Source organism: Mesocricetus auratus, unplaced genomic scaffold (genome assembly GCF_017639785.1).
Source record: "Mesocricetus auratus isolate SY011 unplaced genomic scaffold, BCM_Maur_2.0 Super-Scaffold_100691, whole genome shotgun sequence".
Classification (NCBI taxonomy): Eukaryota; Metazoa; Chordata; class Mammalia; order Rodentia; family Cricetidae; genus Mesocricetus; species Mesocricetus auratus.
This window is the reverse complement of record NW_024429267.1, coordinates 13295069-13314935: the sequence shown is the minus strand read 5'-3', so window position 1 is coordinate 13314935 and position 19867 is coordinate 13295069. Positions and strand designations below refer to the sequence as shown.

The 19867-nt window shown below is 41.1% G+C and overlaps 1 protein-coding gene across 5 annotated transcripts in view; it reads left to right on the top strand.

The window, feature by feature from the left end:
* Unc13c (unc-13 homolog C) overlaps positions 1-19867 on the top strand; it is a 449289-nt gene that overhangs the window by 247165 nt on the left and 182257 nt on the right. For all 5 annotated transcript variants that reach the window (XM_005073734.3, XM_040739669.1, XM_040739671.1 and 2 more), the window contains exon 14: positions 13256-13412. In XM_005073734.3, the coding sequence (XP_005073791.1) occupies positions 13256-13412 (157 nt within the window). The remainder of the gene's footprint in view (positions 1-13255; positions 13413-19867) is intronic.

Below are 19867 nucleotides of genomic sequence, written 5' to 3'. Positions count from 1 at the left end.
CTCTTCTCTGAACTATAGAATTCCAGAGCCAGCCATGGTTCTGGAACAGAGTTATTGAAGGTATTGAATTTAAAATACTGAAACAGTGGAGCTGGGGAGATGGCCTTGTGGCTAAAGAGTTTGATGCACAAGCATAGGTGGCTGATTTCAATCCCCAGCACCCACATTAAAGAGCTGTGACAGACTTTGATGATCCCCCATGGAAGGCCTCACTATCCTCAGGGAGTGGGTGGGAGATGGGTTACGGGGTAGGGCCAAGGGGATGGGGGGATTGATATGTAAAACAAGATTGTTTCTCAAATAAAATTAAATTATTAAATTAAAAAGATCTGGGCATAGTGGCATGTTCCTGTAGTCCTAGTACAGAGAAAGTGGAGACAAGAGAATCCGGGGACTCAGTGGCCAGCCAGTAGAGTCAACATGAGAGTTCTGGCTTACTAAGAGATCCTGTCTCAAAAAACAAAATGGAGAGGGATTGAAGAACTCACTGGATGTTGAACTCTGACCTCTACATGAGTGGGCACTGATACCTACATACATTTGCATGAACACACACGTTGGTAGATAGTGTTTCTTTTCAATTTATATAATGCCCTAGTGCTGAATAAAACTGATCATGCTTTTAGACATACAAGGGATCTTAGAGGTCACAAAATAGAGGCTTCCTCCACAACCTAGAAACTCAGTTTTTATCTCTGACTGATGGCCACCCACTTCTCCTGCCCACATCTTGCAGCAGTGACTTGCTGTCAGGGCAATCTAATTTACACTCCGGAAGCTGTAACAGAGTCAGTGGCTTTGACATCTGTTTTATTGCATGCCAATATTGCATGCTGTGTAACTTATCATAACCCATAATATAAAATTGAACACAATTGAAATGCAACTACAATTAACAATGTAAATGAGATGTTCAACATGGAAACACTCGCAAGCAAAGGCAATAATTTGGTGGAGTTAGAGCAAAAGGGCTCTGGGTGCTGAAGTCAGAGACATTTTCCTATGTTCTATACTGTGAGAAAACCTCCTACAATACTGGTAAATAGCAGGTAGCTGAAAAAGCAGAGTCAGCACTCCTGTCTCTTAAGTATGTTTTCTCACCTGTCAAACTCAACAATAAGAAGTTAACATTGGATTCTTCTCTGATAAGTGGCATGCAGGTCAAGGGAGTGTTTCCTATTTACACTTCACTTTAACAAGCCTCTGTTTACGCCAGATACTGGTCTGAAGCTAGGATTGGCAACTGTTTTATTCTGTAATGCCCAGATAGTAAATGCTGTGGGAGATCTGCTATCTTCTTGCCACATACAATCCTGTAGTCCTGGTGTCAAATAGTTGAAGATTAAGTAAACACACAGGTGTGGCTATGCTCAGTTGAAACTTCTCCACTTTTCCCTGCCCACATCTCGAAGCAGGTACTCACTGTCAGGGAAATCTATGTTACACCCCAGCAGTTATAAGTAAGTTACTGACTTTGACATCTGTTTTGTCCCATGCCAGGAGCTTTAAGGATTTGGAGGGGTTGTTTGTTTGTTTGTTTTTAATTTATGTGTATATAAGTGTATATCAGTGAGTTTGTATGTGCCTTGTGGGTGCAAGAGCCCACAGAAGCCAGAGAGGGTGTCAGATCCCCTAGAACTTGAATTACAGATTGTTGTGAGTTACCATGTGGGTGCTAAGAACTGAACCCAGGTCCTCTGCAAGAGCAGTGAGTGCTCTTAACCGCAGAGAATCTCTCCATCTCCTGCTGAGACTTTTTCTGTTCAGAACTGACTGGAGGGCTATAGACTATGTATGGCTGCTGTGTGGAGCTCAGAGGACAACTTGCTGGAGTCAATTCTCTCCTCCTACCATTTGGGTCTTTAGGATCAAACATGGGTAATTGAGTTTGTTGGCAGGTATCTTTACCAACTGAGCCATTTTTCCAGCACATTTCCTTGCTTTTCATCATTAACATTGTCCAGGACAAATTTTGCTTTGGCAATACAAAACTTGCTATTACCTTGAAAGAAGAAAAAAATATATTGAGATGAAAATCTAATAATCCTTAAATTGCCATCTCTTTTCTTACTGATATTATGAATCTGTGATTGGTGCTAGGAATTAATTGCTTTTATAAACTGATATAGGTCTCTAATTGTGTGTCAATATGTCAGCACAGTTAAAAATCTATACTTATATTTAAGAAACATAATACAGTGAGCAGCTTGGAGGTAAATTCCAAATGAAGTGGAACAGATTGAAATCTTGATTAGTCATACTTTTTCTTTACTGTGTTAGAAGTTCTGGGTTCAGGCCAGAAACTAAATACAGGCTTGCAGTAGAAGGAACCAGAAGCAAAGGTTCCTATCAACATTGCTTTTGAATCTCATTTTCTCCTGGACTATCTCTGGATGTCAGAGGTTTTCAATTGCCAAAAGCAAATAATGGAGAAATGATGAATTTAATTAAATTGATGTATGTGACTCCTTTACTGTCTAAGTTGTATTGAAATATTTTGGTGCATACTGATCCCTTATAATAATTTGAAAATGGACTTCCAGATACTGACACTTGTTGTCAGGGGTTGAAAATACATTTCAGAGAGTTTAGCCATGCTTCCAAAATGGTATTTCTGCTATTGAAATGTAAGTTAATTCCCAATAGATGGTTGGCAAAATAAAATAAGTGGAAAGGGGCATTTTATGGATGCAAACCTCATATTTACATGTGTGAATAATCAGTATTTCTCTATTGTTTTAAAATCTTTGCTTTAAGGCACAAAAATAAATGTATAAATAATGTATCAGAAGGGAAATATTTTGTGAATGTTCTCTATATCCATGAGAACAGATTAGCTGGAGAAATAAGTTATGAGTCATTTTATGTCCCCAAACTTATTTGAAAAGACTGCCAGTGTCGCTCCTTGTCTTTCTACCACATAGAAGGCAAAAGATTTTCCTCAATAGGAATTCCCAAGGTCAAAACTTACTCCTTATCGTTTGTTTAGCTTTGAAAGCTGATTGTCAAAAGTTCAGCTTGTCTTTTGATGTCAGGTTCCCTTCCACACTGGTTACTATACAAATGTTTTTACAAAGTTCCTGTTTTATCAGGTAAGATAGAGGACAAAACCCTTACACCAGCAAGAAAAATAAATTCTGATATGCCATGTCAAGAGTTTCCAAGTCACCTTGGAAGTTATCTGTATTTCTTGTGGGCCAAGGCTTCAGAAAGAAAAACCTGGAGAGCTGCTTTTTTAATTTTTTAAGTCACCATGCAAAGGAGTAGGTTTCATTGTGGCATTTTCTTACATATACATCATCATACTTGGCTTTTATTCACTCCCGTCCCCCACTACCCTTCCCCATAGCACCTGCCAGTCTTTCTGGTTCATTTTCTTCCCCAATTCTGCCTTCATGTTGCATATATTCCATGGCCCTCTCTTCCTCCCTCTCCTCTTCTTGAAAATCTTTTCCTTTCCTCTAATTGTACACATCCCAATTTCATTATCTATAGACACACATGCGTACACACATACATGCATGTAAATGTAAATCAATATTCTATATGCGAGAGAAAATGTGGTATTTGTCTTTCTTTTTCTCTTTCTTTCTTTTCTTTTTCTTTTGGTTTTTCAAGACAGAGTTTCTCTGTATTACTTTGGAACCTATCCTGGAGCTTGCTCTGTAGACCAGCTGGCTTTGAAATCACAGAGATCTGCCTGCCTCTACCTCCTACCTCCAGAATGCTGGGATTAAGGCATGCGCCACCAACTCACTTAGCATAATGAGTTTCAGTTCCATCCATTTTCCTAGAAATGTCATGATTTCAATTTTTCTAGCTAATAAAATTATATTATATATTAAAAACATATCAGAATATAACCCAACAAATCATAATGATCAAGCAAGAAAACAAAACACATAGAACTATAAGTTTCAAGTTTAAGAATGCTGTCCTCTTAATGTTTAAAATTCACAAAGTTAGGATCTGTATAGATGGCTCAAAATGTTAAGAGCACTGGATGCTCTTCCAAAGGACCTGGGTCAAGTTCACAGCACCCACATGGTGGTTCACAGCCATCTATAACTCTGGTTCCAAGGGATGCACCATCCTCTTCTAGCCTCCATGCACACGATGAACATACATATATGTAGGCAAAAGGCCCATAGATGTAAAATAAATCTTTTTAAAGAAAGTTTAAAAATCACAAAGTTGGGACAGTGCTTTAAGGAAGAAACATCTGTGTAGAGCTCACACAAGTTTGGAAAAATAAAAAATGGTTTTAGTCTTCTGAATTTTCCTAGCAGTTTCCTTTCATACTTAAAGACTATGTGCTTAGCCAAATGCCTCTACTAAATTGTCTTCCACCTAATGGAGACTGATTGGTTTCTTGTAGGAGCATTCATGCTTCTTTCAAGGACAGCCTTGGAGATGGATAATTGAGGGGAGGTGTTTATTAGTCAGAGTCTGGGAGTGATATTAGATTTCTCTCCTGGGTAGTTCTCAGAATGTAAAGGAAGTAGACTCTGTTCTGCCAGTAAATAACCTGAGCATGAAGATTCATCTTCCCAGACCTCTAAACTATATCTTGCTAACTGGAAATATACTCCCTTTACCACAAGCGACTTCCTATCAGGGATAGTTTGTCGGTCCCATCTGTTAAATAAAACTCTGTCCATGCCCGTTTGCTCTGGAGATTTCATGGAAACAGGGATTGTAACTCTCCTGTTAAAATAAGAGAACAGTCAAGGACTTGAAGACTCTGTGCCCATGTGACTAGTGCAGTCATCAGTCTATAACAGAAGAGGCTTTCTAACTTACAGCAATAATAACAGAGTTCTGCTCTGTCTGTTCAAGGAGCACACTACTCAATGTATATTGTTTCTCAAGGCCAGGCAAGCTATTTCCATCACAGTAGTGTGCTTTGGTATTTGTGCAAGCATATAATTTTTCCTTATAATGTCCTAACACCTCCAAGAACATAAATTGAATTTTATCCTATGTATTGAGATGATTTGTGTTTGTAGTGTTTGTGTTTGTCCATGTACGTATGTTCACGTGTGTGTGAATACATGTGGTGGCCAGTGGTACATGCTAGCTGTATTCCTCTGCCACTCCCCACCATATATTTTGAAACAAAAGTTTTTCATTGAATCTGGAGCTCACCTATTGGCTATGCTGGCTGGTCACTAAGCTCCAGGGCTCTCCCTGCTCGGCCTCTCCAGTTCCATGATTACAGGTGTGTTATCTCCCAACTGGCATTGTATGGGTTCTGGAAATATGAAATAAGAGCCTCACAAGTGTACGGCAGGTACTTAACCACCTGAGGTGTCTTCCTAGCCTCTGTGAAAGTGATTTCTTATAAAGCTAACACACTTCAACTCTTTAATTAGTCTTTACTTCATTGTAGAACAAAGCTGAAGTTGGGATGAAAATGTGGGATTCTGCTGAAGTAGGATAAGCCTCTGTGCGGCCAAATGAGAAAAAGGACTGGGTCATGTCTCTTTGCTGTGATTCTAATGGCTTGTGTCTTGGTGTTGCTGTCATAAACTCATCTCTAAACCAGAACTGTTGGGTTATACTTCACCTTAAGCCTGGTCTGTTTCAGCTGCTAAAGTCACACACATGCCTTCTAAGGAAAATGTTGAGCAACTGACTTCTTTGTTTATTTACTATCTTTTTTCGGGGTCTGTAGAAGGAAGTGTTGCAGGAACCAAAGGCACAGCAGTAAATGAGAAGTCAAGTTCCAGATTGAGGCCCAACATTCCAGAATGCCTAATTGGTTTGCTCAGTAGATGTTTCCTATGTAGCTAGGTATGTGGACTTACACAGGATACCTTTAGCCTATGAATGTTACTGTAACAAAATGCCATAAACTGCGTGGCTTATAAACCACAGGAATTTATTTCCTACAGTTAGAAAGATAGTGAAGTCTATGATCAAGGTTGTTCTGTGAAGGGCATTTTCCTGGTTCATGAACACTCCTTTTGCTGTGTTCTCACAGGATTTTCGGTGTGACAAGATCTCTCTAGGCCACTTTTTATAAAGCTACTATTTAGTTAACCTTGAGAATCCTACTGTCTATCTTAGTACCTCCCAAAGACTTTAGCCTCCTCAAAATATCAGCCCATAAAAAAGTTTCCTCATAGAAATATCTGCCCCCATAGGGGACAGATTTAGGCCACAGCAAGGACAAGTCATTAGGACTCAGGAGTAGGGATAACTTTTGCCTCCACTGGGCTCCTAGATTAGGATGAAGAAGAGCTAAAATACCAAGATCATGATAACTATGCCTCTGTGATGCATGCCTGTGTAAATGAATGGGCCAAATCTAGGCATGCAGGGGGAGGGAAGACAGAGAAGGAGTAGTTGATGGGAGGGGAGTAGTAGCTGCTGGGAGGGGAGTAGCTGCAGGGAGGGGAGTAGCTGCTGGCATTCTGCTAAATTCTCCATCTTTCTGTGATCTGCATGCTCCCCACCCCTACTCTCTTCTCTCTAACCTCATGAGTGAGATCTAGCCATCTTCCACTGAGAAGTCATCATGCTTCAGACCTAAGAAGAAACACTTCAAAATTATTTGAATTTCTCTTTAGTAAGAGGTTGGAATATTTAGTGCTGATCACTTGAGAATATTTCAGTCTGAGTCTTAGGAACCAAATCTTGTTTTAGTGTATTTCTACCATTTTACCTTTTGTCTTTCATTTTCTCACCAAAATCTTTTCCAAGAATCTAAGTGTTGTGTCATTCTAGTTACCTTATGTTCTGCTCATTCCAAAAAAAATTGGTGAGGTTGAAGTGTTGGGTCAGCTGTTAAGAGCACTTGTTGCTTTTGCAAAAGACATGAGTTTTTTTCTAAGCACCTATGTCAGATGACTGTCAACTTCCTGTAACTCCAGCTCCAGGAGATCTGACACTTTGTTTTGGCCTCTGTGGGCACTGGACTCATGTGTACAAACTCCTACACATATACATAATTAAAAATAAATCTTCCATAAAAATTGGCATACTGTATTGGTTAAAAAAAAAGACAGGCACATTTTGCATCATCACAGCTTATGTGACTAAGAACAACATCTCCTAAAGAGACATGTAAATTTTGGTATTATTCTTATTTTTCTCCTGTCATGACATAATACAGGAAATGAGGTGATCTAGAGGCAGAATCTGATACAGCTTGCCAACAAATACTTCAGTAGTCCATTGGTATCAGAACATACCGGTGCCTATCTCATTTAGTTAGCTTTAAATGTTACCTCTTGTATAATTGACAGATAAAATTATATCCACCATGTGAAACCTCAAGTAGACAAGCATTGGTAATGAGTAAATCTATGTGCTTACATACCTATCCTTTTGCTGTGAATGCATTGACATACTTTCTCTTCACACCCTCTAAGAATACCATACAGGGGCTGGAGAGATGGCTCAGTGGGTGAGAACACTGACTTTCTTGGAAAGAACCTGGGTTCCATCATCCACAATCTGAATTTTGTCTTGCTGAAGGCAATACATGGAGTATTGGACATCATCTCTGGAACCTGGCCTTTCCCAGGCTCCCCTCACCTTTTCCTCTAATGAACTTCACACTCCTTTGCCCATCCCCGATTGCACAACTATACTGTAGATTAGGAGCTGTATCCTCTTCAGTGTATATGGACACGGAGTAGGTGTGGTAAATGACAAAATACTCTTGTGCGTCAGGAGACAGTTCCCACAGGGTAGAGTCTGTTGGACAGCCCTTCTAGGATGTAGGTAGGCCCAGCTCTCTGCTGAGAAGACATTCAGTGAGTGGTTCCTAAACAGGTCATCCCACTTCTTGTAGGCCAGCTAATTCTTTTTATTTAAATGAGAAACAAGCTTGCTTCACATGTCAATCCCAGCTCCCTCTCCCTCCTGTCCTCCCTTGCCCCTCCACCAGATCCCCCAGCCCCTTACCCAATCCCCACACCATTCCCCAGGGAGGGTGAGGCCCTCCATGGGGGATCTCCAGAGTCTGTCACTTCATCTGAGGCAAGGCCTAGGCCCTCCCCCATGTGTCCAGGCTGAGAGAGGCTCCCAAAGTTCTTTCTTACACCATGGTAAACACTGATCTACTACCCAAGGCCCCAGGGATTGCTGAGGCCTCCTCACGGACACCACATTCAAGGGATCTGGATCAGTTCCATGCTGGCCTCTCAGCCATCAGTCTGGGGTCCAAGAACTCCTCCTTGCCAAGTCAGCTGTCTTTCTGGGTTTCACCAGCATGGTCTTGACCCCTTTGCTCATCACTCCTTCCTCTCTGTCACTGGGTTCCAGGAGTTCAGTTCAGTGTTTAGCTGTGGGTGTCTGCCTCTGCTTCCATCAGTCACTGGATGAAGGTTCTAGGATGGCATATAAGGCAGTTGTCAAACTCATTATCAGGGAGAGGCATCTGAGGCAGTCTCTCCACTATTGGTTAGATTGCCAGTTGGTGTCATCCTTGTAGATGGAAATCTCATTAGTGTCAGCTCTCTCCTCAAATCTATAATTACTCTCTCTATTATGGTATCTCTCATCCTTCTCTCCTCTATTCTTCCCCCAACTCAACCTTCCTGCTCGCCCATGCCCTCCTCTCCCCTACTTTTCTCCTCCTCTCTTTTCCTGGCTCTCTCTTCCCTCCCCCATGCTCCCAATCTGCTCAGGAGATCTTGCAACATTCCCCTTCCCTGGGGTACCATGCATATCTCTCTTAGGGTCCTGCCTGTTTCCCAGACTCACTGGCAGTGGAATTGTAGGCTGGTACTCCCCTGATCCATGTCTAAAGTCCATATAAGAGTAAGAATATACCATGTTTGTCTTTTTGTGACTGTGTTACCTCACTCGGGATGGTTTCTTCTAGTGCCTTCCATTTGCCTGCAAATTTTAAGAGTCCATTGTTTTTTCCACCGAATAGTAATCCATTGTGTAAATGTACCACATTTTCTCTATCCACTCTTCAGTTGTGGGGCATCTAGGTTAGCTAAGACACCAGTCTGTCATTGAGTGTTTCTCAGTCCAACACTGAATTTAGAAAAAGTTGCTCCTTGGTGCTAGATATCATGGATTGGTGCTTCTACCTCCCAAGACTCTTAGGATTTGACTTCCTTTATGGTCTCATTGGAGCCTTCTGGAAGATGTAGAGAGTGACTCCTGAGTCTCTAGCTACTGCCCATCATACCCCAGAAATTGCCTCATTTCAGTCTTAATCAGAGAATAAGATATTTCTGCCAGTTCTTTGAGATGGATACTTGCCTACTGTTCTAGGTGATTTAAAACACTGTTTTCAGCACAGCCATGATGGAGTGTGGTCAGCATTACAGGATTACAACATTACTGCCATTTCCACAGCCAAACGCTCCTGAAGTAATTCCATATAATGATCCACTGTCCTATCAAGTTAACTGAGCACTAATCTTGCCCCCTTAACTCTGTGTAAATGCCTTTGGGTCCTGTTGCTTTGTTTCCATTAAGGAAAAGGAAAAAAAACCCTTTGGTATGTCCCTGGGAGTGGGAAGTCACTGTATTAAATGTGATCTCAGTGAGGACAGCAGAACTGCAGGTACACAGGTGCAGCCACAGAGTCCAACCACAGGAAGAGAGGAAGAGGATCCTTCCTCTTCACATGAAGTGAAGTCAGTGCACTGAGCGACAACTCCCATTTGTGCACTTTGATAGACACCGTAACGAAACTTACATAATTAAGTCTACCTGCATGCCATGTTCAGTATAGCATAATTCTCTCTCTCTCTCTCTCTCTCTCTCTCTCTCTCTCTCTCTCTCTCTCTCTCTCTCTCTCTCTCTCTCTCTCTCTCTACACACACACACACAAGAAATGGTGGGGGGAATCCTCAGCATTCTCTGAGCTATGAAGATGTAGCTGACCTACCACATGGCACAGAACTCCACATCAACCCCATACACATCTGGCCATACTAGTCTGGAATTATCCCCTAGTGGTCACTGGAGTTGTCTGCACACAATTGCATCTTCATTATGTCTTGCTGTGTACTACTTCATTTCCCTGAGCAACTTCCTTTTCGGTAAAATCAAGTCCTTTACATAACTTGTGGGTCTCTTTGTCATCAGTAACCCATCACCAAGTTTCAGTTAAGAAGTCTTCCCAGAGTCTCTCCAAGCTGGGGTGATCGTGTCTCACCCGGTGTCTCAAGAGCACTCTGTCTGCTTCATGATTTTCTCACAATTGTTGCACATCTGTTATGTACCTGAGTCCACGCCTGCAGGTTGATGTGCTGTCAACCGGAGCATACTTTACATACATTTACATCAACCATGGGGACCCCAGGCTTTTCATTCTTCCCTGGTCAGTCTAAACCCCTCTAACTGTTTTTTTCCCAGCTTGTGGACTGGACTTTAGGGTCTGTGTACTGCACCCTAATCCTGTCTGCTCTAACCTGTGACCCACCCAAGCCCACTGCAGGAGACAGGTAAAAGAAACAAGGCCTAAACAATCTGACTGTATGGGTTTGTTTTACTTTTATTACATTGTATTCATTTAATGGAAGAGTGCCTTCCATGCTATGTGGAGGTCAGCGGGTAACTTCTGGAAGGTGGTTCTTTCCTTCTACCATGTGAGTCCTGGGGATTGTGCTCGGGTCATCAGGCTTGCTGGCAAGTGCCTTAACCCAGTGAGTTGTGTCGCTGCCTGACTATATTATTTTGAAAACAGGAACTAAATTGCTCTTGTAACACCCTCCATTTCAAAGTGACATACTTCCAACTTCAGAGTTTCAGTAAAGTTTATTTTGGCAACTGACTGTGATGTTTGGCAACTACCTTCTTCCTAGACATGTCTATTTTTCTTCTATTGTCTCCCAAATTGTCATATTTACACATTTAATATTCCATAATTATTGGCCTCTGATTAGAGTCTAACAAATCTAATTTTATGAAATTTGGGGGTCAGGGAGAAATATGATGGCCTCACTTTGAGGTTTTAAAATTTCTTCTTGAAATAATTTTTATATCATTTGTGGTATTCTATATGAATTGAGTGCATTAATGATTAATTCCAAGTCAACAATAATGCATCAATTTCATATTAAGGAAAGAAATAACTCCCTGGGTGTCATTTAGCCAAGAGTGTGTGCAGATTTGAATTCTCTCCTTCAGGCTCCCTGTGGCTTCTGTACCGTCTGTCTGTTGCATGTGCCTGCCTGAAGGCTGTCTTGTGAATCTGCCCTTGTGCCTCTGTCTGTGCCTGCCCTGTGTGTCTATGTTCTGAGTGTCTGTGTCTGTGTGTGTTTATGTGTGTCTGTCTGTAAAAGTGCCATGTGACTGTCCATGTCTGTCTGTTTCTGTGTGTCTATGCATTTCAGTCCTTAACAAAGGACTTTTATTTCTCTCTATTATTGAACATTGTTGAAAGCATCACATGATGAAGGAACTGGATAGTTTAGAGAAATCTTTAACAGTTTTACAAGGGATTAAGTCACTTACTCCAAATGACCCTTCAAATGACCCAGATTACAAATAGTATTACAAATGACATTGTCTATCAACCTATATCTTAATGCTGTGTTCAACATTCGAGAGTAAATTCATTTTAGAAGATTGCTTTCAACCTCCGGATTTGCTGCTTTCAGCAAATGGTACTAATGCACTGCTCTGGGTCAGGGACCTAGAAGAGTACATAATTTAAGATTGCAGCTGTGCTTTAGCTTACATTGTAAAAGTTGATTACATGGAAAATCCAAGGCCAGTAAGGTGACCGTTACATTGTTCTCTTAAGAGCAGGTTAAACAAACAGGTCGAGTACGTAGTAATACAGTGGTCTTCAGTCTTCTGTGACTTCAAGATGTTATTAATTCTATCTGTGAGGTCCAGTAAAAGTTCCAGTCTTGTAAGAGATGTAAGATACATTTTCATATTATAATATTGCTACAGTATTCAATTTAAATTTTTGAATTGTATTTTATTTCTTTATTTTGTGTGTGGGTATCCTGTGTGTGCCACAGGGCCTGTGTATGGAGGTCAGAGGACAACTTAATCAGTTTTTTCCTTCCACCAATGGCTTCCAAGATGGAGCTCAGCTTAAGTGGTGTGACAGTAAGTGTCCTTATCCACTGAGCCATATCAGTGGCTCCCATTCATGATATTCTTGGAGGGTATTAATTAATTTTAATAAGCTCAGAAATAATAATTTAAAATTTAAATACATTTATAGTTCCAGGGTTAATGACAGACATCATATAACTCTTAGGACATGGAGTGTCACGTTTGAAGGACCACAACTTTAATTTACTTTCATCAGTTAGTGTCATGAAAGAGGAGGTAGAAATCCAACCAGCTATGAACTAAGCAAGGCCACAGGACTGATTCTGGCTTGCTTTATGGCATGCTACTCATAACATGCCTTTATGTACATACAGCCCATTTTGGCGTTCAATGACACAATACAGAGTTGCCTAGATGGGGGATAAATGACTGAAATATCTGAGCAAATGGGATTGAATTACAGAAGACTCTTTTCTGCTGTGTGTATTGTGTGTGTTTTATCTTTCAGATTTATCAGAAGCTATACTTTCCATTTGCCAATCTTTTGATAGAGTTCACATGAGAAAGGTTTCCTTGAGAGGAAACGTAGAATAAAGCACTTAGTGCTTTTGATGTTGTAAATGATTGGATTATTCCAGGTTTCAATTGAGAGCCTTTGTGCCCAACACTGGCATAATTCAGTTTTTTGTCTAATTGAATCGGGTCTGTCACAAAGTGCTTGGAAAACAGAATTGCTGACCGAGGCCCTTCAGGCCTGGAAAACTTCAGAAGTGCCACTCAAGTCAGGAGTGAAGCTGACGAGGGGGAACCAGTGTGAGGGAAAGTAGGGCCTCTTGCTGCAAAACAGACGACAGCCTGGGGAGCAGACAGAAGCAAATGCACATTTGGGTGGAATGTGGCATTTCAGACTCTCAAATAATTGAAGGCAGGGCTGGGGCAGTGTGGGTGACACTGTCCTCAGCTGTTGCTCTAACACACTGAACTTTCCTGGGAACTGGCCTTGGCTTTTAGCACCCAGCACCCCTGTAGTTCAAAGAAACTGCCCATAAGCCCACGAGAAGTCACTTTCTAATTATGCTACATCACGGGAGTGAATATGAAATTTCTAGGAGACTGAATATGTCTGCTCTTTCAGAGACTGTAAGAGCTGTTGCTACAGTTGAGGGAGGACTTAATGCTGACATGAGAAAATGGGCTTGCATGTGAATTAGTTTCTGTTTTAAAAAGCACTGTGTGTTTTGTTTTTTTTAAAACATTGCAGGCACTTTTCATGTCTGTCTTCTAAGTACATGTGCCCGGGTGTCCCTGCGGTCATGAGTGCCCTGTTGGCAAACATCAATGCCTTCTATGCTCACACAACTGTCTCCACTAATGTGCAGGTTTCTGCCTCTGATCGTTTTGCTGCTACAAACTTTGGGGTAAGTGCAATTATTTTTGGAACTTTACATTTTCAACTAGTCTACGGCTTCTCAAGGGACTTTAGACCCTAGATATTCTCTTCATTCCCACCCTACCTCAATTATATCTAGTATATAATGACTCCACATAACCTAACATGCAAAAGAAAACAAGTCTAATCAGGTACCCTAGGGAAAAGGGATGTGAATATTTAACCAAAGAAGAAAATGTTCTAGAGGAACAACAGGTATCTTTGTCTAATGTCCTGCAGCTCAAGGTTTGTCTGAGATAGTTTTACTGAAAGAGCTTTGGCAGACAGCAAGACTCAGTGATTAAGTCTCCATGTCAGGGATGGTGTTTTGCACTAGCAGAAGATACAGAAGAGTGGCATGGGATTTTATGGGACATGCTACATGTTTACAGATCTGGGGTTCACTGTGCTTAGATGAGCCCCATGGTAATCCATGCACAGCTGTCTTCACTGATACTCCCTTGAAGGAAAGAGTGGTACATCTATGAAGATCTGCACCTTCTGAAAGGTGCCTGTCTGCAACACCTGGAGGCAACAGGGGTGCATTGGAAAGTGAAAAACACAGAGGTTCTCCGAGGTCTGTTTGTTACCTACTGAGAAATAATTGACACTGGTCAAAATGGAAGTGAGATATAAGCTAAGAACCATCCCAGTGAAGTTGAAAGAGATGGGATTAGTGAAGGTAGAAATAGAAAGGGAGATTCCAGAGCTTTCTATCAGCGGGATGGACAGCATTTGTTATCTTTGAGGATGGAGCTGGTGAAGGAGTGGGGAGGATACAGGACAGATTCCCGGAGTCTAGCCAGGATACCTGGGAAGCAGTAGTGATGGTCAATAACGTTGGGCATGGATAGCCATGTCCTTTTCTTTTTCTCAGCAAAGACTAACATTTATTGGAGAGAATACTTCCTAAAACACCATCGTTAGTACCTTCCCTGCCTTTCTAGTCTCCCCTACATTTCCAGTCAGACTCACTGAGGATAATTTCTTCTGTTGGAGAAATCAAATGTGGGGTTTGTGTCATACAATAAAAACAACTGAAGAACAACAAATAGAAAGACACAGGCTATTGGGTGGAGTTGGTCCTGACCTTTGCATCCAAGAGGGAGAGCATGCATATATTGTGGGGCAAATTCTTCAATGTAGAGGCAAGTACTATTTAAAACAAATCAAAATAAACATAGATACCAGAGGATAACTTTGGGGCTGTGGACAACAGATTTGGTAATAGCTATGAAGTCTCTTCTGTCATTTGAACCTCAGTTTCTCAGCCTGCTCAAAGAGTATAATGGGTATTACTGGAATTCTTACCAAATTTGAGATAAGGATCAAATAAGATTTAAAGAATTCATAATCTAATATGCAAAATATGAGGTATCAGAGGTTTGTTTCTTCTGGCTTATTTACAACATAAATAATACACTATCAACTATTATTGTTAGATAGATCGACTTTTGTAGGAACTGGGGCTAAAGAACATTCTGGAACTAGTTCAACAAAATTCTGTGATGGCCAAATTCAGACCAGAGAAGACTTTTGCAATAAAGGCGTCACCTTGGAAACAGCACCTGTTGTCTTGGGACTTTGTAATGTAACCATGCTGTGTTATAAAATGGCTCTGCTTCTATTTTGCCTTTGTGCACTGTGGAGAACAAGCCAGGCTTGCAGAACACTGAGACTTTCTGCCCCTGAGAAGATACGGTTACATGATTAACATCTGCCATAAAAGCCACCTGGAGGAAAATTGGATGCCATGCTCCCTTACTTCACACCGACCCAGAGAGAAGAAAAAACTTTGACTTTGGCACATTTCTCATCTCAGTAACAACATGCTTATAGCAAACTTCATTTTGTAAATCAAATAACATCTTGTAAAATAGAAATAACAAAAGTGAGACATTTGATGAAACTGTAACTGGATTAATTGGAGGTTGGGCATGTGTATCTTTCTCTCACTGTGGAGTATAAACCTGTTTCCTAAACCAAACATATCAACTATACCATCTCCTACCTGCATTTTGGAGCCTTGAGTTCTTATTCACCTGAGGACTAAAGCAGACACTCTGGGTACAGTGGCAGTTACACAGTCCCTTCTTTAACCTGTTTTAAGGTATAACCCAGATTTTTCAAATTTCCCCTACAAAGTGTATTTGAAAAAGCTTTCTTCAAGCTGGGCATGGTGGTGCACACCTTTAGTTCCAGCACTCAGAAGGCAGAAAGAGGTAGATCTCTACGTTCAAGGCCAGTCTGCTCTATATAGAGACGTCCAGGTCAGCCAGAGATACATAGAGAAGCTGTATCTTGAAAAAACTTTTAAAAGGGAAAGTAAAAAAGTCTTGCACTCTCTAGGCACACGCTCTACCACTTAGCCCCACCTCCAGCCCACTCATGTGTCCTCTTCTTTGCCTCCTTGTTCTTCCCACTTATTTGGCAAGTCCTGTAAGGAACTGTGGGAGCTGATCCAAGGGAAGAAATATGCACATTGACTTTTACTCTCTGAGGTTTAGGCTCTAATGAAATGCTCATAGAAATCTGGAAAGTGAACACACATAACACAAAGTCTAACAGAAGTTTATGCAATATTTTCAAATAAAGCTGCTATGAACTTAGTTGAGCAGATGTCCTTGTGGTATGATTAAGCATCGTTTGGGTATACACCCAAGAGTGGTTTTGTTGGGTCTTGTGATAGATTGATTCACAGTTTTCTGAGAAACCACCACACTCACTTTCAAAGTGGCTGTATAAGCTTGCACTCCCACCAGCAATGAAGGAGTGTTCCCCTTGCTCCACATCTTCTCCAGCATGAGCTGTCACTTGTGCTTTTGATCTTAGCCATTCTGACAGGGATAAGATCAGCCTGGTCTACAAGAGCTAGTTCCAGGACAGCCTCCAAAGTCACAGAGAAACCCTGTCTCAAAGAAACCAAAAATAAAATAAAATAAAAATATGGAATTTCAAATCAATAAGAAATACAAAGACATTCCCCACTATATTTTTATGAGTAACAATTATACAAAATTGTTAAGATCCCTTAAATATTCTATTTGGAATGTTTCTCCTCTTACTGAGTTGTGGGTTTTGATGGATTTGGATGGAGAAATTGCCAGCCCATGTCAGGATATTCTTTATCTTAGTTCTGACATTTCTTTTACAAACCCGAGATCACATGAGTACATAGGCAGTATTCCTCAAGAGGTGCTAAGCAGATAAAGGCCCTGAAACTTGAGCAGTTTGTTTCCATGTAAATTCAACCACACTGTGACCACAACCGTGAGATGGGAAGCACATAAAGAAGCTAAGGCTGGGTGGAGACTGGTACCCACTCCTAACAGGAACTTTTCTTCCCACTGGGGGGTGGGGGGACTTCTAAGCATGCACTTATGTGGTAGCCACGCCCCCTCCCTGAGTCTTCCCTCTGCTTATGAGACCAGTCCAATCCACCTATTAGTTTTTATATGGCTCATGAGCTAAGAATGATTTTTATGCAATTTAAATTTTATTTTAAAAAAACAAAAGAAGATTATGACCTTGTGGTACATGAGAATTACATAAAATTACAATTTTGCTGTTTACCAATAAAGTTTTATTATGAAATAGTTTTGCCAAAACAGTGGTATATCATCTAACAAAGGTTGTCATGCGACAATGCCAGGTCTTTTCAGACAGCTTGCTGGCCACTGGCCTTGGTACTTTAGTCACCCAAGTAAACCTGAAGTTTTGATAAACAATAATACCTAGTATTGTCATGATTTGCCTGCCAGACAAATATGGCCCTTGCCTACTACAAAGCACTGAATAATGTGGATGTTCCCTGTGCAGTGCCATGACCCTTGGGAGAAACATGTTTTAATCACCCTTCTCTTATTTGCTCTTCAGATCATGCCATGCCGACAGTAGACCCCCTGAGCTATCTCAAAGGCGATCTCACTCTAGTTAAACAGAAATATGGTAAACAAAATCACATCTCAAGCTGTCCCTGCTGTTCAAAGAATCTCTTAGAAAATTCAATCAGCAGAACGCTTTAATTTTGCTTCATCAAATGTGATTTGGGAGCCTGTGACAAGAAGCAGAGCAGATTTCTCTCTTCGGTTTTCTTTCTTCGTTGCATATAAAATTTCCAGCAGAGGCCTGGAAACCAGGGTGGGGAGAAGAAATCTGAGAGTTGCTTCATTCAAAATCTGATCATCCCCAAAAGATAGAATTTCACATATTCAAGTCCAATTAAATAAGACTCTGCCATACATAGCCTAAGTATATGGGCAAAAAACACTAGGGCAGTGTAGCTCAGGGCTGTGGTTTTTTAAACAATAAATAGGGGCCGAGAAGACGGCTCAGTCAGTAAAGTACTTGCCTTGAAAACACAAGGACCTGAGTTTGTTCCTAGAATCTATGTAAGATGTCAAGTGTCATGGTGCATGTTTGTAATCCCAATGTGATGGTTTGAATGAGAATGGCCTCCATGGTCTCATGTATTTCAATGCCTGGTCTACAGTTGGTGGAACTGTTTGGGAAGGATTAGGAGGTGTGGTCTTTTGGAGGAAGTGTGCCACTGGAGACAGGCTTTCAAAAACCCACACCATTCCCAGTTAGCTCTCTCTCTCTCTTTCTCTACTCCATGGTTATCTCAGATGTAAGCTCTCAACTACTGCTCCAGTAAGATGCCTGCCTTCTGTCATTCTCCCCACCATGATGGCCATGGACTCACCCTCTGAAACTGTGAGCCCCCAATAAACTTCTATAATTTGCCTTTGTCTTGGTGTCTTATCACAGCAACAAAAAGGCAACAAAGACACCCAGTATTAAAGAAGAAACAGGTAGAGATCTCTGAGGCTCTTGCAAGCCAGCCTAGTTCCAGGCTATTGAGACAGCTTGTCTAAAAAGTGGCAGATGGGGGGAAATGAGGAATGACACACATGCCTGTATACACGTGTACTCAAACACAGATACGCGTATGCACATGTAGGGATAGATAGGACAGACATGAGAATTCTAATAGTATATAGTTCTCTCATTTGCTTAACCACTTACGTTGTAGGCATAAGCTAGGCTGTGTCATATAGACTTTCTCAAATAAAGAGAATCACAAAAAGCAAAGAAAATTAAGACTAAAAGTTGGCTAACAGATCCTGCCAAGCATTCTTTCTGGGTTCTTTTCAATCAGTAATTAATTGATAAAAGAAACCTGAGTTCTTCCTGCTTAGTAAACTCGGTGTGTCTCATTGACCAAGACTATGCTCTCTGCATGACCTTTCTCTAGTGAAGTCTGGGAAGGTAAACATTTCCCACTAGGCACATTCATCACATGAACTTCTGTTATTGAAAAGCAGTGGGGAGAGAGATGCTGGGCAGCAGCCAGCTCAGCCAGCCCTGCTGGGTGGAATGGGATCAGTGATTTGGGGCAAGGCACAGTTCAGCAGTCAGGTCAGCTGTCTTGATGATTTGTGCCAATCACAGAGGTCAGGCCCTGCTTCCAGAGATGTGACGCAAATAAGACTGATGTTTATAGTCACTGAGTGACTAGCTTTACTGTGGCCCTGAACTCTCTGTTGTAGCAACTCTTTCATCTTTATTTTTCACATAAAAATTGATTGAATTAGAGGGGGCACACACAGCATGGCTTGTTGCCTCCCCAGAAACACGTGGTTGAGACGGGCAATGGCATATCTAAGATGCTAAACTCATCTGCGTATTTCCGTGGCTTTTCAGGACAGGGTGATCTTAGCCTGCTTCAGAAGCTTCTGGGAGGCCAAGATTCTGTGTTCTGTTTCCACATTTTCCCCACAGAAGTTAGGACAGGAGTGATGCTTAACCTTTGTTCCCTAATGTGTGATTCTGATGACAACACTTTACTGAAAATTCTGAATGTTTAATCTAGTGAAAAGTGGCCCAAAGTCTTCAACATTTGCTTCTATTCAGCTGTGACTACACTAAGATGAGCAACTTCAATGACTAAGAGTTATATGCTCCATACATCTATTTCCCAAATTAAGGAAAGATTCTCTTTTACCAATACTCTGAAAAATGTAATTTGGTATTTATAGACGACTGATACAGACAGAAAGGCTCACTCCCAGTCCTTCCTGCACCCACTCCTTATTTTATACTTTTATAAGAAAACTGAAAGCCAGAAGAGTGGTACTGCCTGCAATGGTTTTGTTCAGATTACTAATTTAGTACAAGGTAGAATCAGATGGAAAAGGAGTTTCAATGAGAGGTTCTCTAGATCAGGCTGGCCTGTACATGTGTCTGTGGGGGGTTGCCTTGATTTTATCAACTGATATGGGAAGGCCCAGTCTAAGAGTGGGCAGTACCATTCCCTGGGTTTGGATCATGAACTTTAGAAACAGAAACAGAAAAATGAAAAAGAAAAGAAAAGAAGAAAGACTATGGATGGGGCCAACTGTTAAAACTTCATATGATCTTGACTTTCTTGCAATGATAGAC